This window comes from Oryzias melastigma, linkage group LG23 (genome assembly GCF_002922805.2).
Source record: "Oryzias melastigma strain HK-1 linkage group LG23, ASM292280v2, whole genome shotgun sequence".
Lineage (NCBI taxonomy): Eukaryota > Metazoa > Chordata > Actinopteri > Beloniformes > Adrianichthyidae > Oryzias > Oryzias melastigma.
The window spans coordinates 12294213-12313239 of NC_050534.1; the positions used below are offsets into that span (position 1 = coordinate 12294213).

General features: G+C 35.4%; 2 protein-coding genes across 8 annotated transcripts in view; one reads left to right on the forward strand and one right to left on the reverse strand.

The window, feature by feature from the left end:
• LOC112158595 (ninjurin-2) overlaps positions 1-17646 on the reverse strand; it is a 47769-nt gene extending 30123 nt beyond the window's left edge. For 5 of the 7 annotated variants that reach the window (XM_024292054.2, XM_024292046.2, XM_024292023.1 and 2 more), the window contains exon 1: positions 2309-2492. In XM_024292054.2, the coding sequence (XP_024147822.1) occupies positions 2309-2404 (96 nt within the window). In that variant the 5' untranslated portion in view covers positions 2405-2492. The other 2 variants (XM_024292040.1, XM_024292032.2) reach the window with 2 other exon arrangements.
• Positions 17647-17901: 255 nt separating this feature from the next.
• Positions 17902-19027, forward strand: part of wnk1b (WNK lysine deficient protein kinase 1b) — a gene marked incomplete in the record, with an annotated part of 82127 nt that continues 81001 nt past the window's right edge. The window contains 1 exon segment of the mRNA XM_036210266.1: positions 17902-18040.

The following is a 19027-nucleotide window of genomic DNA, read 5'->3' on the forward strand; positions in this document are numbered from 1 at the left end:
TTATTTCAAAGCAATAGTTTCTATTTTTTATGCAAGTTCACGTTAGGGTGGTGTAATGAGTGATTCAGCACCCTTGATGTGTCAACAATCACGTACGCATGCAGACATAATCAAGTTAGTAAAGAAACATCATTAATTGATATTTTCAAAATAAAAGTCGAAATTTCCTGTATGAATCATAATATAATCAATCCTCTTTGAAATGATTAGAAAAAAATATTTTAGGACAAAATGATTAAATTGCCAACAAACAAACATCACATGGCGAGGGCTTGCACCATATTTTTGTTGGATTGCATTTTTAAATAAAGAACGATCATCACTGAAGGTCTAATTCAGTTATGGTTGCCCTCCTCAAACGTCCCTCGTCAGCTTGAAGAAGACATGTGATTATTACTAACCGTGTACAAGAGCTCCACACCCTGTTGCTGGGCTCTATACATAGGGAGTGACTTCGAGGTGCAAAGCCTTCACACCTTACAAATAGATTTATCAAGACAGCTTTACACGTACAATATCTAAAAGCCTCCCGCTAAATCCAACTTTAGAAAAAAATGTGCACGCCTTTTGTTGACCGTCATGTGACCTTCTGCTTAGTTATTGAGTGAAAACGTCATGAGCTTATAGACACATTAAGAAACGATCCCATCCCGTTGTGGATAAATATCAAGCAGCATCAGTTTTATGAGAATGGTTGACACGTGAGGGGATGGTTTCACAGAAGTCCACGTAAATCCAGATTATGTCCAAATGATGTGTCCAGACAACTCAGGTAATCTCTCTGATAGACACATTACATAAGCAGAGGCTGAAAAAGCATAATTTGATTGTGCAGCTTAGGGTGAAATGTTCTATTTGTCATTTTGAACGTAGAGTCCATTTACTATGATTTAACTGAGATTCTTGACCTTTGAAGCCACAAAAAGTAAAATGACACAATTGAACTCAAAGCAAATCTGAGCTAAATAGGAGAATCATTGAGGGTGTCATCAACGGTTTTAGATTATAAATGCTGGAGAGAAACGTGTATTGAAAACTGAAAAAAAATGGAAAGTTAAACACTAAAGATACAAACTAAAAAAAACGAAACGTTAAAAACAAAGAGGATCAAAAACGTGACAAAAGATGGACTAAGTGATCAAAAAAAATTGTGTCCAAATTCCTTCACTACTCACTTCTTTGTGCACTATATAGTGTGTTTGCCATTTTTTTAGGGCTACAATTCCAAATTCTAGTGCCCTGGAAATTTCCCATAAGTCTCTGCGTAAAACTAATACACTTTGATGCTCACTTGATTGCTAAATATAGACCACAATGCATTGTGCTTGAACGTATTTCATATGAAAATTTGTATTTTTACTTATTTTTATAAATCAACCAAGTGGATTCATAAATAGTCTTTGTAAAATGTTCACATTAATTGGATTTTATCTTGGGAAATCTGTGACATCATATTTGTTAAAAAAAAAAAAAAGAGAGTGAGCATGTTGTCTTCAATGCTTTGAAAATCCAGGGTGCTAGATAGTCCTGCACTAAATAGGTTTATTAGTTAGAGAGTAGGGAGGGAATTTGGACATAGCCTGTGACTACTTACTAATCAAAAAGCTGTAGATGCTTGAAACTAAAAAAAATAACAAAAACTGGTGTGACTGTCAATGGGGAAAAAGACAACTAATAGATCATGATCTGAAAACAAAGCATGACCTAATCTAATGCATTATCTCAGAAAACCAAACTAAAAAGTAATTCCTGGCCAATGACTGAAGAGATCTTTAGTCACAGGGTTTTCTTTACACGATTTGTTTCAAATCTAGAAGATGTTTTTCTGTTCATCTGAGTAGCTACTTCCAATTATTTATGTGCAAATTTATGAGCTCATAAATAACATACTTCAATTTTTTTTTAAATAAAAAACAGAAGTAATTCTCAAGTCCCATGTCGACTCTGTCGTATTTCCCACCAAACAAAGGATTGTGAAGGCCCTGTTTCAATGACCCCCAGCTACTTTTGATCACTTTATTGACTATTACACCCGAGTCCTAATTGATATTTGATGGATGCTGTGATCATATTTTGCTCCTGGAATAGAGCACAGACCCTCAGCTTGAACCACAGAGAGCCAAACAGAAGCTCTCTGATCTTGAGCTTTCACGTAGGCAGAACATACCACAGCTCTGTGGTAAAACCCAGACAGGAGCAGTGGATTCAGAGCAGAACATCGACCGCAAGTGAGAGAAAAAGGATGATGAAAGGGAAAGGAACTACATTTTGTTTTATCTGACACTTTTGTGTGGTCAGCTGGACTAACCTGGAGAGGGCCGCCGGCCGGCATGGTGGATCTCAGCGATGTCAGGTCGATGTCCCGACCCTGGTCTCCTCTGTCTGCCTTTCCCAGTCCTTGCATCTTTGGGCCTGTAGCAAGCAATCAACCACACCTAAATGAGACCTACAGCCGTGAAAGTGCGATTATAAGAATGGCACTTGTTAAAGACAGTTACCCTATACGCTAGGCACCAAGCAAAGCCAACGAGGACAACGAGGGGGGGTGAACAAATGGTGTATTCACACCATCCTGGTCTCCTCCTCTCCCTTACTCTCAATCTTTCACTTTGTCCTTTTGTCTTTTTCTCCACCATGAGCCACTACGTATCAACAAACCAGGCAAACACTTTCCAGACTTTATACAGTGGGACCACGTTTAAAATTAGCCTTGCATCTCTCTTTGGCTGCACTGTCCAGGACTAACCAAAACCAGCCCAGAAACATCAATCTGGGTTTATTTGTGCCGCAAAGAGTCAACAGTGTGTTCCCTTTAAAATCGGTTTCCTTGCTGTTTAGCAGTTTACGGCTCTCTGAAGTGAAAGGCTGAAACAAGAACCCAAACGTACCAGGAGCAGAGCAGCTCAGCCTAATAATGTGATAAATTCACAGTTTCTCCATTTTTAATACAGAATTTCTCAATTTGGGGCTGTTTTTTTCTTTTTTTACCCATTTCAGTTCATTTGTGTCAGAGTGCTGGTATTAAGTTGGTAATTTAAGAATCATTTAACAGTGAAAAAAACAAACAAAAGAACTTGTAGTTTAAAGACTCACTAAAATTAAAAATTGTGTTTTGTTAACATGATCTTGCTTCCTTTTTCTCACAATGGAGGACATAAATGAAGAAAATTAACCCTTAAGTTGTGTTTGGGTCAAAATGGAACCATTTTGACTCAAAAAATTAGTCAATCTTGACCCAAACACAATCTCAAAGTTGCATTTCTGAGTATATTTGTTTTCAAAAAAACAGCCATTGGGAAAAGCTTGTAGCAGTCACATAGTTGCCACAAGCTCTTTACTTTGCTCCATTCTGATGTATCCACTGGGTACCTCACGATACATTATACATGGATCACGATATCGATGATATCGCGATACTTCGATAATTGGAAAAAATAATCTCTAATAACTGACATTATATAGAAGAACACATTTTTTTTCCTCCAACACAATCATAATAAACAATGTGTGTCTTATTTCGTGCAACAAATAAGAGACACTTTTGAGCAACACTACAGAAATCAGTAACACTTTGTCTTTGACAAGCATTGACCCCAATTGATTTTGAACTATCAGTAAAATTCAGTGTAAACAATAGTAATCATGAACAACAACAGAACCAAAAATGAATAATTTAAGTAGCTGCCGGACACATTGGTGCCCGCGACAACCAGTCTTGAAATCCACGTCACCTCTATCAAAAGGAACGTCTCACTGATGAACATAATGCTTTACTGCCTCTTTAAATGAAAATAAAAGATAAATGCATGGATAAATGTTGCGATATATCACAATATCGATTTTTTGTCACACTAGTAACGTTAGTTGGGGTTGTTAGGGGCTGTAAGCTAGTGGGAGAGCATGTAAGAAAAGGGATGATAGGAAATGAGGGAAGGCTTACTCTAACAGTCCAAATCACAACTCCAAGGCTAACTTCTAATAAACTACAGGCATTTTCATAATTTATTTTATCAGTGTTCTTGATTTATTATGGTACTTATTTTGTCTTTATTATTAAATTACTTTTAAACTTATTTTTAATGTTTTGAGATTTTAATGTAACTCTCGTTTGACTGTGGTCATGTTACGGTGCCATTTTTAATAAACCTGAAAGATCTTGTGGCACAATAACGGGATAGTCATAATTAAAAAAGAGTTTAAAAGAGAATTGAAGTGGGACTTTAAATAGAAAATGCATATCAAAATGATTTATGGAGATTAAATACAGTTTAACATCATTTTTATTAGATGAACATTTAGTACTACATGCTCTAACTCCTCCTGCCTATTCATAGCAATTCAGCCTTTTGAACCTGGAATCATTCATCACAGAAAGAGCCGAAAAGCATTGGTTTTGATTTTCTAAAATCAGTGTTTTGTGGCTCAGTATCCTTCATCGCTAATGTACTTTTAGGTTATGACCTAGAAACTGTGACATGGCAGATAAACACACAGACAAAAGCTTTTAACACCTGCAAAGTAATCTTATCTTAGGCGAGAATAAGCAGAAATCCTCCAAACCGCTATTTAATGTTTGGATGGGCAAGTTGCCCAAAGCAAGCATTGCTCACTTTGAAAAATGTGGAGCGTTTACCACAGAGGTTTTCACATTAAATATGTCAGAAAAATGTCTCTCCTTTCACTTTTGCTTTTTAGTTAATTGTGTTTTTTTTTTGCATCCTTTCACTTCACGGAACTAATCTGCTGACCTTCCTTTGGGATGTTTTTAGTATTTTGCTTTCGAAGAATTCCACTTCTTCTATTTTTCTGGGTATTCGGGGGGTTAAGGTTGCCATTTTGCAGATCTTAAAAGACTGACTTTTTGTGTGGTTTAGTGAGCTGAATAAATACCTAGTTAATCCCTAAATTACATGTTGAAAACAAGTGTTTTTTGGGAGGTAATCCTTCTTTAAAAGCTAAAATGTATGTAAAAACACCTCATTACTGAGTCAGACTTCCCTAGGAGGTCTTTAAAGGATGACATTTACATTTCCTTTCATTAAAACAGAAACTGCTAATGTTGTTGGAGCTGCTCGTGTTGTTACTAACCATGGTGGCTTATAGAGATTTGTAGGGTAATGTCGTTGACAGGAGGATAAATCCAGCTTTTTAAAAAAATCACTGATTTGGTTTGAATAGACATGCAAAGCCTGCATGTACCTGTTTTAAGGTCAGCTGTTAAATACTTCTTGTTTGTTCTATTTATTCATTTATTTAGCCTTTTTTTGTAGTCGGAACTACTTACCTGTTTTTTATTTAGCTATATACATTTTTTATATATTTTTTTAGATCAATAATCTTATAATTGATATATTTTTTTATTTTTTTATATGTTTTTGTTCTGTTTTTTTTCTATTTTTACTCAAGTTGTGGTCAACATAAAAATGTTTGATCTTTTTTTAATTTCTGAGTTTTTTATTGCATTTTCTGTCTCGATTTGTTTTCACACATGATTAAATAAAACTTCTTGATCAGAAGGTGCATTAAATGCATTTTTACTTTTAGGCAAGTTTGTATGGATTTCCTTTTAATTTTACTACTTTCTCTTGTTGTTCCATCAAGTTTACTGAAAAAAAAACTAGTTGCATACATTTTTTTAGCAAAAGAGATCATTGCAGAAAACTTTATTAGTATCTGAAGAAAACGTATTTATTATGCCACAGCCTGGAATGTTTAAAGCTTCAGGCAATATTATCATTTGTGTTTCTAAGCGATGCAAATAAAAAGCGAGCGGACTTGTTGTGAAACACTAGTAAAGCTGGGAGTGCCCTAAAAGGGAATACCTTTCAACTGAAGTTATTTATAGTGTGCTTTCAGAGCCAGGAGATTACAGTTGCGATTTGCCTGCAGTCTTTTGAATAAGTAAAAAAAATATATATGTGACTCATACTGGTTATAAAGGTAAAGCTCTTCGTACAATTGATTCTAGACGCAGAAGCTGTGGAGCGCTGCAAAAAATGAATGTTATATTTTGGCATGAATTTGGAAAATGTTAGCTAAACTCATAAGATTTTAATAAAAAATCAATTGCAAAAAACTTTTAATGTGTTTTTATTAAATTTGGGGATAACCTGAAGCAGTTGTGTTGAAAAGTCTCAATAGTGGAGTTTTTCCTCCATGCATGATTTTATCAGTGGCTTTACAAGATCTTAATTCACTTCAAAAGCATACAGTGTCGTATTGCACACAGGTTGGCTCCAGGATGTAACAGTTATCTGCTTTTGGCTGTCTATAACTCTGATCAGCTGCAAAAAGTAACTCCCCCTTTAAAAGTTTTATCCAACTATTCAAATTAATCACATTTAATGATTTATTTTTGTTCACACTCAAATGTTTTACTAATTGACTGCATGGTAGCCGACACTTTTTCAGTTATTTTTCACACGTGAATTTTCTGAGACGGGGTTAATTCACCACATTGTGCGTGCATACGCCCGTCATGCCACCAAAACAGCTCAGACCTGTTCGGTGGTAAACACTCACTGCTGTCTTGTGGAATAAGGCACATTTAAGCACATTTAAACCAAGATCCGACAAGCTGGACACAAAAGCCTTGGATAGTTAATGAAATCAGCTCCAACTGTGAGATTTTGCAACTACAAATGTTGTTAATCATCATTTCCACATTAGTGAAGCAACTTTATCTATATATTTTCTGATAAAATTTTTGGAAAGAACAAGTATAGGCGGGGAAGTCTGAATGACATTAATCAAAGATCTTTCTTTACCAGCACATTAGGCTAACGGAGGCTATGCATGTGACACGTGTAGCTGTAATCAATACTTAAGCTTTTTAGCTTTTTACTTATATTTATGAGTAGTTGTTGTTGTTCACCCCTCGGCACATCCCATCAGGGGTCGCCATAGCGGATCAATTTTTGACTGGTTAGCACACTTGGTTTGGTAGATGTTTATGCCAGATTTTCTGACAGAAACCTGTATTTTTATCCAGCTGTAGACCGGCATAAACCCCCTTTTTGGGTCTTAAATAGGGCTATGAATGTTGACGTGTAAAGGTGCCCGATTAATAAAACATAATTAATTTGGTAATATTTATTAATCGCGCTCAGGCGTTCTGTCGTGCAGCTGTGAGATCAGCATAATAAAACTTTTTTTTATATTCTGTGATTGAGATTTTATTAAATTAAAGAGATAATATGGCATTTATTTGTAGTTTTTGTAAAAATCAATCCTCTATTTTAATAAATAAGGCGGAGAATAAACGGCAATCGGACGGCTGTAATAAAGCAGAAGAGCACCTATAAAGGGGGGAGGGGCCAGAGCAAAATGGAGCTGTCTGCTAATAGAAATCCAAAGAGGAAACCGACCATTATTTTATTCTGGGATGGGGACCAGCATTGATTTTCCACAATAACTAGCATCGGCGTTGTCTAAAAATTGAATCCGCAGTTCTCCGCGAAAATCCCATCCTCCGACGCCACGGAAAGCAAGCAGTTCAGAATGGACAGACAGGCCCCCACCTGTGAGCAGCCGACCTGGAATCCAGCTGGATCAAACTTATTCAAAAAAAATGTTTTGTCATTTTTCACAAGCATAATAAAGAAAGTTTATGAGAAATAAAGGAAAAAACTAGAAAAAAAACAGAATTCTAGGAAAAAAATAGACAACAGTAATTCTTATTTTTGGGGCTGCCTGGTGTGACTTTAGCATGGATATTTTTGTATTTTCATTCAGAAACATGTTGATTAGTTTGTTAACAAATTTTATTCTTTTTGTTTTTACAAAATTACACCTAAAACTTTCATTCTATGTTGTAAAAACAGTTTGATAAACTTTTTGGGGGTTTCCACAGCAAAATGAATCATATTGTTCCAGACAGAATTTTCTGTTTTTGCATGATTTTATGTCTGGTGTGTACATAAAACATAAAATAAAAAATAAAAAATGACAAAATAAACGTAGTGTCACGTAAAGGAGGTTATGCTGATTAAAATTATCAGAAATAAGCAACCAGGTAGTCTTTCAAATTCAAAATACAGAGGTAAAAAAAAAAAAAGACACTGAGTTTTAGACCCAAGGTTCCAATGGACTAAAAATAAATGTTCTAAATTTACAGCTTTGCATGTGATTTCATATTATGATTATTTGCAGATAATAGGTGGCTGAGAAATTCTGTGACTAAAAAAAAAAACCTGTGTTGTTTTTTAGGACATGGTTTCCGTAGAGTGGCAAAAGTTCATTAGAAATTTTGCCTCTGAGTTGTTGGTGGGTAGTGAGCCTGCCCCTGTTTCCCATGATCCTTTTGTTTACACTTTTTCCTGCTAGCTTACAGTCCCTCACAACCCAAACCTAGCATTACTAGTGCAACAAAAATGTTGAGCAATATTGGCGCTATCCAGCTGTAGAGTTCTGACCCAGATACCAGCTCAGGAAAACGAAGACGTACATGGATCTAGTCGTCTACAAGTGGATGTATCAGAATGGAGTAGAGCAAGGAGCTTGTGGCTTTTTGTAGGTTCTACGTCACATCTACAAGCTTTTTTAAACTGGAGTTTATGCTCCTGATTCACAAGGATTTTAGTAAATGAATTTTAAGATATTTTTTTAAATATATGTCCTCTGTCATGAGAAAAATGCCACAAGAACATGTTAAAAACTCACAAAAAATACAATTTTGATCAGAGTGAGTCTTTAAATTAGCTTTTCTTCAGCTTTACAACTACCTTATTTTTGGCTGTTACCTGGCTTTTTCTGTCCCTTTTTGTGAACTTCTATTAGTTAAAAAGGTCTGATGAATAACTAAATGTAAAACAAATTTTCACAACATTCACTTCCTCAGAGCTGAAATTGTGTAAGAATTCACACCACAACGGAAACATTGAGAATCAAACAGGAAAACAACAAGTGGGATTTCAAAATATTCTGGCAAGTTTACAGAGCTTCCACTGAATTTAGTTTGCAAAGATAACTAATTAATAGAGAAAAATGGCATGTTTAAACAAGATAAGTGAAGTAGCTTCTGTGTAAATGATAAAAGTTGTGACGTAAACTCGCTAAAACAGCTTTTGGGCAGTAAGACTACAAACATGATATTTCTTCAAGCCAAACTTGTGGGTTTTTTGAATTTTACCATGTGTTTCAGTACCTGCAATGACTTGATTTCACAATGAAACTTGGCTCGCTAACACTGAGTCTTTATAAATCTGCTTCTGTGTGAGTAATCTTTGAGCCATTTGTTCATCCTCTCAGTCACTCTGACACAAACACAGACGCTTCTGCAGCCGAGTACCAGGCAGTGCTGACCTCTCACTTTCTACCTCTTTGTTGGAGACGCGTGCACATAGAAGCACACTCTAGCCAGACAGTGCCAGTCTCTCATCCTATGATGAAAGGACCTTTATGCTCCAGGAAAATAAAAATAAAAAACACACATTCACATTCTTGCTTCTCAATTTTTTAAGGGGAAGTCCCAATTTTTTTCACTCCAACATTAAAAAATGTCTTTTTCCTCCAAGAGATGTCACATTTCTATGATTTGACTGGAAGTGCGGGTTATATGAGTGAAAGCTCGAGTACCTTCACACTCGTTCACTTCCACATGGATGCAGCAGAGTGCCTTAGGATGAGGGCGTGACTGATTAAAGAGATAGTTGGAGTCACTGACAGACGTGCAGGTGTACATGGGCTTTTATGTTCCACCTGCAGTCCAGTTCAGCTCTGATCTTTAAAAAAAATAGACAAACTCTGATGAAAATCATGTTTTTGTGGGATATTTTTCATGATATATATAGACAATTAAGCTTAAAATTGCATTTCTGAGTATTTCTTTATTTAAATTATAGTGAATCAGGACCAGGCAAATTATAGCAGATCGAATTTGTGACAGAAAATACGCTGGGCGGGTCACAAGCTTGCTGCTTTGAACTCTCAACAACAAGGAGGGAAAGGGAGGCGGAGCTTCCGGACCAACAGTCCCGCCCATGACTTATAATCAACTACTGCTGATCTGCCGAAATGTCCTAGAAAACAGTAGTCCCCAACCATGACCTTTTTTAGGCTAGGCCATGGACCGGTTTAAATTCCATAAGATTTTCATGAACTGGTCGGAACGAGGCCGAAGTTCTCATTTTTAAGCGTACGGTTTCTGAAAATCTATTTTTAAAATAAAATGCTACATCAAAAAATTTTGTTTTAAAAAGTTGTTGGTTTTTAGAAGTCGTTTCTGATGGGAAAACATTCCATAAATTGAAAAATTATATAATATATTTCCCTTATAGAATGTCGTTTTAACACTCAATCCAGGCTCTGATTATCTTTCAAAGCAAAAAGATTGATCATATTTACATGAATCCTTATTCATTTTTTTAACACAAAGTTTCTGATGCTTACTTAATTCAGCCTTGCTGTAGGAAATTTCTCAAATGTTTCTTTTACAAATTTCTACAAATCAAAAACTATAATTTTTTTTGTAAAATGTTTGCAGCTGGAAATGGAAGATTTTCCCTTTAATGTGGAAAGTGGAAGCTAACAACCAGACGCTAGCTTTGGCTACATCCGACTTTAAGGTTTGATGGATAAATGAAGCAAAATAAAATGAAACAACTGTCCTAAAACTGGTATTTTTTAAATATAATATAAACGGAAAATCCACCATGTCTCCAACTATATTATTGTGTGTGAAACAGTCAAAATTCTGTCGCCACATACTAGACAGAGCTACATGCTGCATGAGAACAACTGTCTCAATAACTCTGAATGTTGAGGAAGACTCCCAGCAGCTTTATTGTTCTTTAAAGTCTTCAGTTTTCTTGCGGACTCTTTTCTCCCCGAAGAAACTTTCCAAATACGTTTTATTGTTTGATTTTTTGTTAGCTTTTGACTACTAGCTTAGCATCCCAGCTAGCCACTTTAAGTCACGTGACCAAGACGGATGTTGGGAACAGAATCCAACAGCTTTCTGAAATAAGACTTCCTTCAGGATCTGAAAATAAACTAAACGGAAATAATTGAATTACATATATAACCAAAACTTTCATTCTAAAAGTGAGGCCTAAAAATGATCCAGAAAACAACCTTTTAGATGCTAAAGTTTAAGTAAAATGAGATAAACAAATGAGGAGAGAGGGAGAATGATGTTGTGCAATAATGATGTCATGACCCTGTCTGACAGGGTAGTTTGCCAGAAGTAGCTGGTGTGTTTGCCCCCAAACTTATCTGCTAGGCCAAAGGGAGCAGAGGACGAATGACACCACACATGATCAATTCAAAACAAACTACTGGACTCTCAAAACGCTCCTGACATGCCTGCTAGAGTGAAAACAATTTTGTCTTCAACTGAACAGATTTGCAGCCTAATATAGTGATTTTTATTTATTTTTGTACCTAAAACAGACATAGAAATAAAATAGGTTTAGAAATAGCTCCTTTGAAGCCTTCGCATGATGTCCAACAGTTTTCTATTTCTGTGAATTACAGATTTATCTGTTATTGTCTGTGGATTGTGAGGATTTTCGCTTCATTTGAGTTTAGTGTTTGTGCAAAGCTAATCAATTTATAATCATTATTGTCACTTTCTGTTTTTATTTTTGTGTCTCTTGTGTAAATATAGCTCAACATGTGGTCTTTTACTCTTTCTCTTCTACTCTCTCGAGTTCTAAAATCTGTTTTCAGTTACATCCATTACAAAGTTCCCTTGGTTTTAGGTCCTAAACAGAAAACTAAATAAACATGTAACAGCTCTGTTTACACTTTCCATCTTCATTCCCTATAACAAACATTCCTCCTCAGAACATAAACCTTAAAGTCCCACTCTGATTACCTTTTGCTCTATTTTAAAAGCGGTCTTTTAATTATGATTATGCAGTTTTTAGCCAAAATCTAGGACAATTTCTGCAGTAGTTCATTAGAAACTCCCCTCCGAGTGTAGATGTGGCCTCACTTCCCATCATCCCTTTTACACTCTCTCCTGCTAGCTTGCAGCCCCTCACAACCCAATTTGAATATATTTGAGCTCAAAAGAGGAGCTTATGGCTGCGACTGACTTTTTCAAGGAGCATTTTTTTTGTCTGCTCCTTTTTCACAACGATTTAAATAAAAAAATACTTAGAAATGCGATTTTAATCTTAATTTTTCTTATATATGTTCTTCATCATGAGAAAAGGGACACAAGAACATGTCACATTTCCACTTTATTTCTACTTCACACTGACCCTATTGTAGATTTTCTCTTGCATTATTGTTTTTTATTCATTTTTGTATTTTACAAACTCAAACATCAAGAATAAAAATGAAAACAGGAAAGAAAGAAGAAAAACTTATATTTGGACTCTGTCAACAATTAAATCAATCAGTAAAAATATTCTGCCAATTTCAGGATACAAGAAAAAAGTTTGGGGAAAAAAAAAAAAAAAGAACAAAAATGGACAATTCCATACATCAACCAGGTCTGACCTCGATGCCTGACTTTTGTGAAATTTCTCATACATCCTGAGAAACCAGGACTGTCAAAGGGAAAACTGGGCCACCCAAACTAACAATGTAATTGTCTCTGTCCTGAATCCATTGAACTCTTTTGTGCGAAGCCCGCAGCCACTCCTGCTCACCGTGACTTCTACAAAATTCAAGTGATTCAATAACAGCAGGATGGCTTTGACTGAAAAGATTTACAAAACACTAAATTTAAGACTTTCAAACAGCAGCATGATTTCAAATTCACGTTTACTGCTTTCCAAATAAAACTGACCTACTTTGATGTTATATATTGTTCAAGGTTACGGTTTACATTCTAGAGTTTTTTTTTCTTTTTCTTTTTTTACAAGTAAAGCAAAACTCCTGACAGCCATATGTCATCCTGCGTCTTCAGTTTCTGTCGAACCCTTTTGAACCTCACTGTGTTCTCACTTTAAGATGCAAGTTTAACCAGAGCAAAAACTGGAAGATCAAGACAAAAAACGTTTTTACTGCCATTCTTTCCATAGCTAAGTCCTTGTAAAACTGTGTTATGAAGTCACAAAAAAAAAAAAAAAACTACATATACTCACAACCTGAGTCAGCTTTAGTTTATCTAAAGCTTGTCCTTGAGGAATTTTCAGCATCTAGAAAATGTTTTCTATGTTGTTTTAATGTTAAGCTTTACATTAAAATTCAGCACCAGTTTAATGTATTTAATCTGCGTTATCGTCCACCTTCGGACGTTCTTTTCTCTCAAAGTAACAATCAAACCATCGCGTTTAATGTGCTCCACTTCCTGCAGGGAAGCAGACCTGATTCACTTTAATTGCCTCCAATTTAAACAGTTGGAACAGAATACGGATGACTTTTACGTGGCCAGAACAGAATCGTTTGGGGGGTTTTAAAAGGTCTGAGAGGAAGAGGGAAGACGAGGGGCATGTGAAAACTGTTTGTTCAAGTAATGACAATGGGTGCTATTTAAACAGTAAATGGACTGGACTCTTTAGTGTCACTTTCTGGTGGTGGAATGTATTGCACGATGGCCTCAGTTTAATTGCAAATTGTCGATCCCCAGCAAATCCACACAAACGTGAGTCCGGCAGCACGAGCTCCGATGGGAAGGGAACTGACAAGATCACAGTTGCAACATGTCTTGGAGGGGCCCCACACACTCTTTGACTTAAGGACACATTGAATACCTGTCAAGGAGATCATAACTTAGATGGGTTCATGTTTGGGTGAAGCTCCAAAGAAGATATTACCTAAAAGGAAAAACACTGATGTACGCACCCAACCATGCATATGTGCATATGTGAACAGAACTTGTTTCTGAACAGATGCAGGAAGTGATTAGTCAAATGATTCTGTTAGATTGCATTATTTTTTGTGCACAAACCACATTAGATATTGAATATATGTTCAAGAGAAGCAGTATGTGCCCTGCAATAAACTAGATTTGGAACAAAATTAACATTTTTTGATGCTTTGGCAAAGCGGAAAATACACTCATTCGGTAAAATAAATTGTGCACGTAAGCAACTGTGCAAAAAAAGGGGCAGAAGTGAAAGACACATCACGGAAGCTGCGTTTGACAGCAAGAGCTGTGCTTCAACAAGTTGTCTTCCCTGTTGTAACTTGTCAGGTCGAAGCTTTTTCTTTCTTTTTTTTTTTTTTTTACTGACAACAGTATAATTGGGTCACACAAATGTATTCCAGATCACAGGCAGAGGCTGGGAGTTCGTTCCACGCAAACTAAAAGGCAGTAATTGTTGAGTTAACACGTGTAAATAAAAAAAAAATAATAAAAAAAAAGAAGCATGATTTTGGGAAAAGAAATTGAGCTGTAGTGACTTTTTTTAAGCTAATCTGTTTAGAGATTATTTTTGCCAAAAAAAATATTTATCTGTTGTGAGAAAATGTATATGTATAGAAAAGATAGGATCACTCACTGTTAAATTTCACAACTTTAATCCATGCATTTAGTCTCATAAGTGCCCAGCAAAGGACAGACTATAATTTCATACATATTAATCAATTTTCTGTCACCTTTAAGGTTTTTTTTGTGGTTCTGCTAAGATTTACTGTTTGTTTTTCCACTTTGCTGGTTTTTTTTTTAGTTTTAATGAAAACTGCTTTAGACGAAAAGCCTCCTCCACCCAGAAGTTTTGCTCTGATTTCTCATCAGGGATCAATAAAGTATCTTTCAATTAAATTTGAACTTAAGCAGCTTGGAAAGCAAACAACATGATAAATTTCCCTTTCAAAATAGAGCTGTAAAACAACACACTAATGTCTTTTTACATTTTTTTACTACAAACTGCATAAGATGTTCAAACTTTTTGTTTTTAAATAATGTGAATTTTTGCAACTCTACTTTGCCAAGTATCTGCACAATTTACAGTAAAGATGTGTGTGTAATTTAGAAATAAAATCCTAATTAATTTAGCTCAAAAACCAACCAAGTTTTGCATATCAATTGTGTCAAAGTGCAAATCAAAATCTTTTCTAAAAGTTCTCAGAAAGGTTGCAAGGTTTTTCTTTTTTAACAATTGCAAAACACTTTTTTTTAGAGGCTTCTATTCTTAGAAGCTTGATTCTGCAAATGCAGAGTGCTCTGACTGACCTTTGTTGCAAATATGAAACCACATATCAAATCCCATATCAGTATTTTTATTTATTTTTTATACTAAAACAACCTTTTAATTGTACCTTGTGAGAATCTCTCAATGCCAAGTTGTTCCAGTTTTCCAGTTCCAGTTTTGCTGCATTAAAATGAGACACTTTTAGATGTTTTTAAGACTTTATTACTAAATTGACACATTAAGCAGTGCGTTGTACCATTGTGTCTCAGTTTCTGTGTTTGATATTTATTTTAAGGCGCTTCCAAACTAAAAATCTTGTTAATAAAAGATTTTAAGGGCATTGATCTGCTCATTGGTGATTCTAATCTAACCTTATGCAACAACTGTCAACCTTTGAACCAGTTTGAATTATGTTTCAGGAAGTACTAACTGCTTCACTTTTAAATGTGTCACAAAAAAATGCACGGATGCTTTCAAAACATTCTTTGAATAGAATAGAAAATAAATACTTTATTCATTGCATTTGGAAATTTAGCCCAAAAACTGACAAAAATGTTGCTATAAAGACATGTATGTCTGTTTTATGAGAAGTAATATCAGTCATTTGGCTGAGAATTAAAAAATAAATAAATATAACTAGATTTGCATTATATTTTAATGATGCAAAATTGCAAAACTAATCATCAAAAATCATAAAAATTGAGAGGAATGCTGATTTTAATTTTTAAATTCCAAGTGACCAAGCAAAAACATGTAAAAGTTAAAGTGTTTTTAGATTTTATTTAATAAGAAAGCTGCTCTAGTGAAGCTCTGAGTCACCGCTTTTTGTTGAGTACATTGTGTTGCTTTAGAAGTGTTGTAATAGTACTCAAAGTAGCAAAGGATTGCATTCCATATAAGCACAAAAAACATGAATTTCACAGACATTTCTTTTTCCAGTCTTGGCTTTAAGCTGTGCTATTTTGTCAAAAATCACTCATACTCAAAAAAATAAAATGTCCTTAAATAAAAAAAATACCAGTGTCCTTTTAATACAATAGTGTCTTTAGTCCAAACTTGTTTTTTTTTGTTGTTGTTCTTGTGCTCAAATTCATTATTTGCTGCCTTAGGGAAGCTGCAATAGACTTGTAACACCTTTGAACCCCCCAAAAAAGAACACCGAGTTCGTGTTACCCACACCGCACGCACGCAGCATCAAAAGGTAATAACCAGGATCCAAAGTAATTGCTGTTAAACACATTGACCTATAAATAGCCTGTTAATATAATAATAATGACCCAAAGGAGCCAGATCATGACCCACTTTACATCACCGCTAACACAATGTGTGCTTATATAGAGCCACACACAAAATAAAAAAGAAATTTCTTCATCTAGTGACAGCATTCAAAAGACTAATTTAAAATTTTAAGTGTAAAAAATAGTCATTATTCTTTTATACACCTTTCTATATTCACATAACTTAAAATGATCACTTTTAATCGAACACAGGAGAGAAAAAGAACTTAAATGGGATTTTTTATTATTATTATTTATCAATAAAATACAAGTGTGTGAGGAGTATTTGACAGAATATTATTTAATAATTAATTTCTAGGGATTTTTGTGTCATTTTTTTCACTAAAACCTAGTATCCTCTTGGTTAATTTAGTGACACAACACAATATGCTTTGTAGGATAATAACGTGAGATTAAACTGTATATACAAAAAAAGCAAATATTATTTTTATCATTTACTGATATGACATTGCTCTTCCTTTATGATATACTCTGCTAAGATTCAAATTTTAATTAAAATTCCCATTTTTGGTCAGACTTAGCTTTTATTGAGAAAGTCCTCTGTTGATTGATATGCTACTAACAAATATCAACATATAGAGTTACAAATTTATACTAATAATAGCATTTTTAAAAAAGCATAAAAATACATATATTACTTTTTATTATGAATTTAACACATATTATGTACAGATATACTACTTAATAACAAAAACTTTGAATATTAGGAATACAAATGTGACATATTACAAACCAAAATGCAGATGTTAAACATATAAAAGTGATCAAATTATGGGTACATTAGCACTTCCGGTATGGCCTGTCAAAGTAAAAGCTCGAACCCTTTGAAATTTACTTTTGCTTTGGTTTGTATCCCGTAGAAAAAAAGGGAAAAACAACCAAAACGCTACACATAATAAATAAATCGAGCAAAAAAGTCAACTAACCGAAGAAATCTAAACTAAATTTATTAAAATAGAACGCTATTTAAAACAGCTGGTGTTTATAAAACTCGCAAAAATATATAGGATAACGTTTCAACTAAAGATAAAAAATAAGTTTAAGCTTAAGGCTGTATGTTCATGGGTAATTATTACTGAGAAATAAAAATAATGTGTGAGGCTGTTGTTTTACTTTGGCAAAAAATCCTCACTTCCGCAGTGGAGCAGGTTAATGGCGGCGGTTTGATGCGGCATTACCGTGTGAAAGCCCAGCCGTCGCCTTGACGAGTCATCACTCGAGAGGACTCTGGAGCAGGCGGAGCCGCCGTCTGAAGGCTTGAAATTCTGGACTGCCGTTGACTCCAGTGGATTTATGGCGTTTTAATGGACGAAAACAAAGTGACAGAAGTGGACTAGTAGATGTGCACGCGGGTTACGATTTAGCATCTTCTGTGGGGAGGAAGCTTGTTTCCTTTTTGGTTACGGACCCGGACACAAGACGGAGAGAAAGAGGAGTACCAGCAACACCAGCGAGCGAACTTGGCATCCCTGCACCGCGCGAGGGGTTTACCCGCCGCTGCACGCGCCGCTTCCAAACACAACATCCCGGGGTTTCAGTCAGGATTTTTGTGATTTACTGTTTTCTTCGGCAACCATCTGTGGCTTTAATGTGACGCACCATACGGACGGCGGTGCTGAGTGGTGGAGAGGACCCCCATTGCGGCGCGGTTTAAACCTCCTTCTTTTTATTTTTTATTTTTGACTTCTCTCTCCTACGACATTAACATCAGTAAGTCTTCAGTTCGTTTTTATCCTACTAATGTCTACTATTTGTTCGGTTTTAGCGTTTAGCCGGGAGGGAAAGTTTAGCACCATAAGCGGGCAGACTTGAGGTTTCCCATCAGGCTTTTGTGAACCCCACTCCGAAGGCTTCAGGACGCTCTCCACCAACCTGCACTAACTCCTTACATTTATTTTTAAATATAAAAATGTGTTCTGAAGCATGTAATGACAGTTAAGGAAGTAGGTTTACATTTCCTGTTAGTTAGCACATAAAAAGTGCAATAAATCAACATCTGCATCTGCTCCTATTCAAACAGTGCACTGAGCACTATGTTTGTCCAATATAAAATTCAATTTAAAATAATAATTTTGTGTATTCTCACTAAAAACTTCAACTTACAAAAGTGTTTTATTTTGTGGATCTTTCTGGATGACACAGTTGTAATATGTGTTTTTTTGGAGCTCCAGTTGAATGATCCAGGTTCTCACACTCAGGATCCAGGCGCTCCTCTGCTGTGAGACTGATGAATCAGAGGGTGAGAAAGCAGCTCTACCCATGCCAGATAAGAGTAGCTGTCCCTGTGATTTCCAAAACTCATTCAGTAAAAAAAAAAAAAACACTTCATTGAGAAATGTTTTCTCAATTTTAACTAATTAATCAGGCTTTTAAAGTGGCGTTATTTTAATTAAAGTCTCAGATGCACTGAACTGAGGTTATTCCTAACCTTACTGGCAACTATTGTAGTTTATCAAACTGTCTCATGTTTATTTGCATGTGTAACAACATGATTAAGTGCAAGCTCTAATGGAATCATAACTAAAACTGTAATTTAACCGTGAATTTATGCATGTATGATTGATGGGGAAGTGATTCATGAACTCTGCCTCCAACTCTAAAGAACTTTACTTTTGACCGTGACTGAAGAAACCTCATCAACGACTGCATTTTTTTCTTAAGAGTGTCCTGACAACACATGCATAACACGAAAGCATC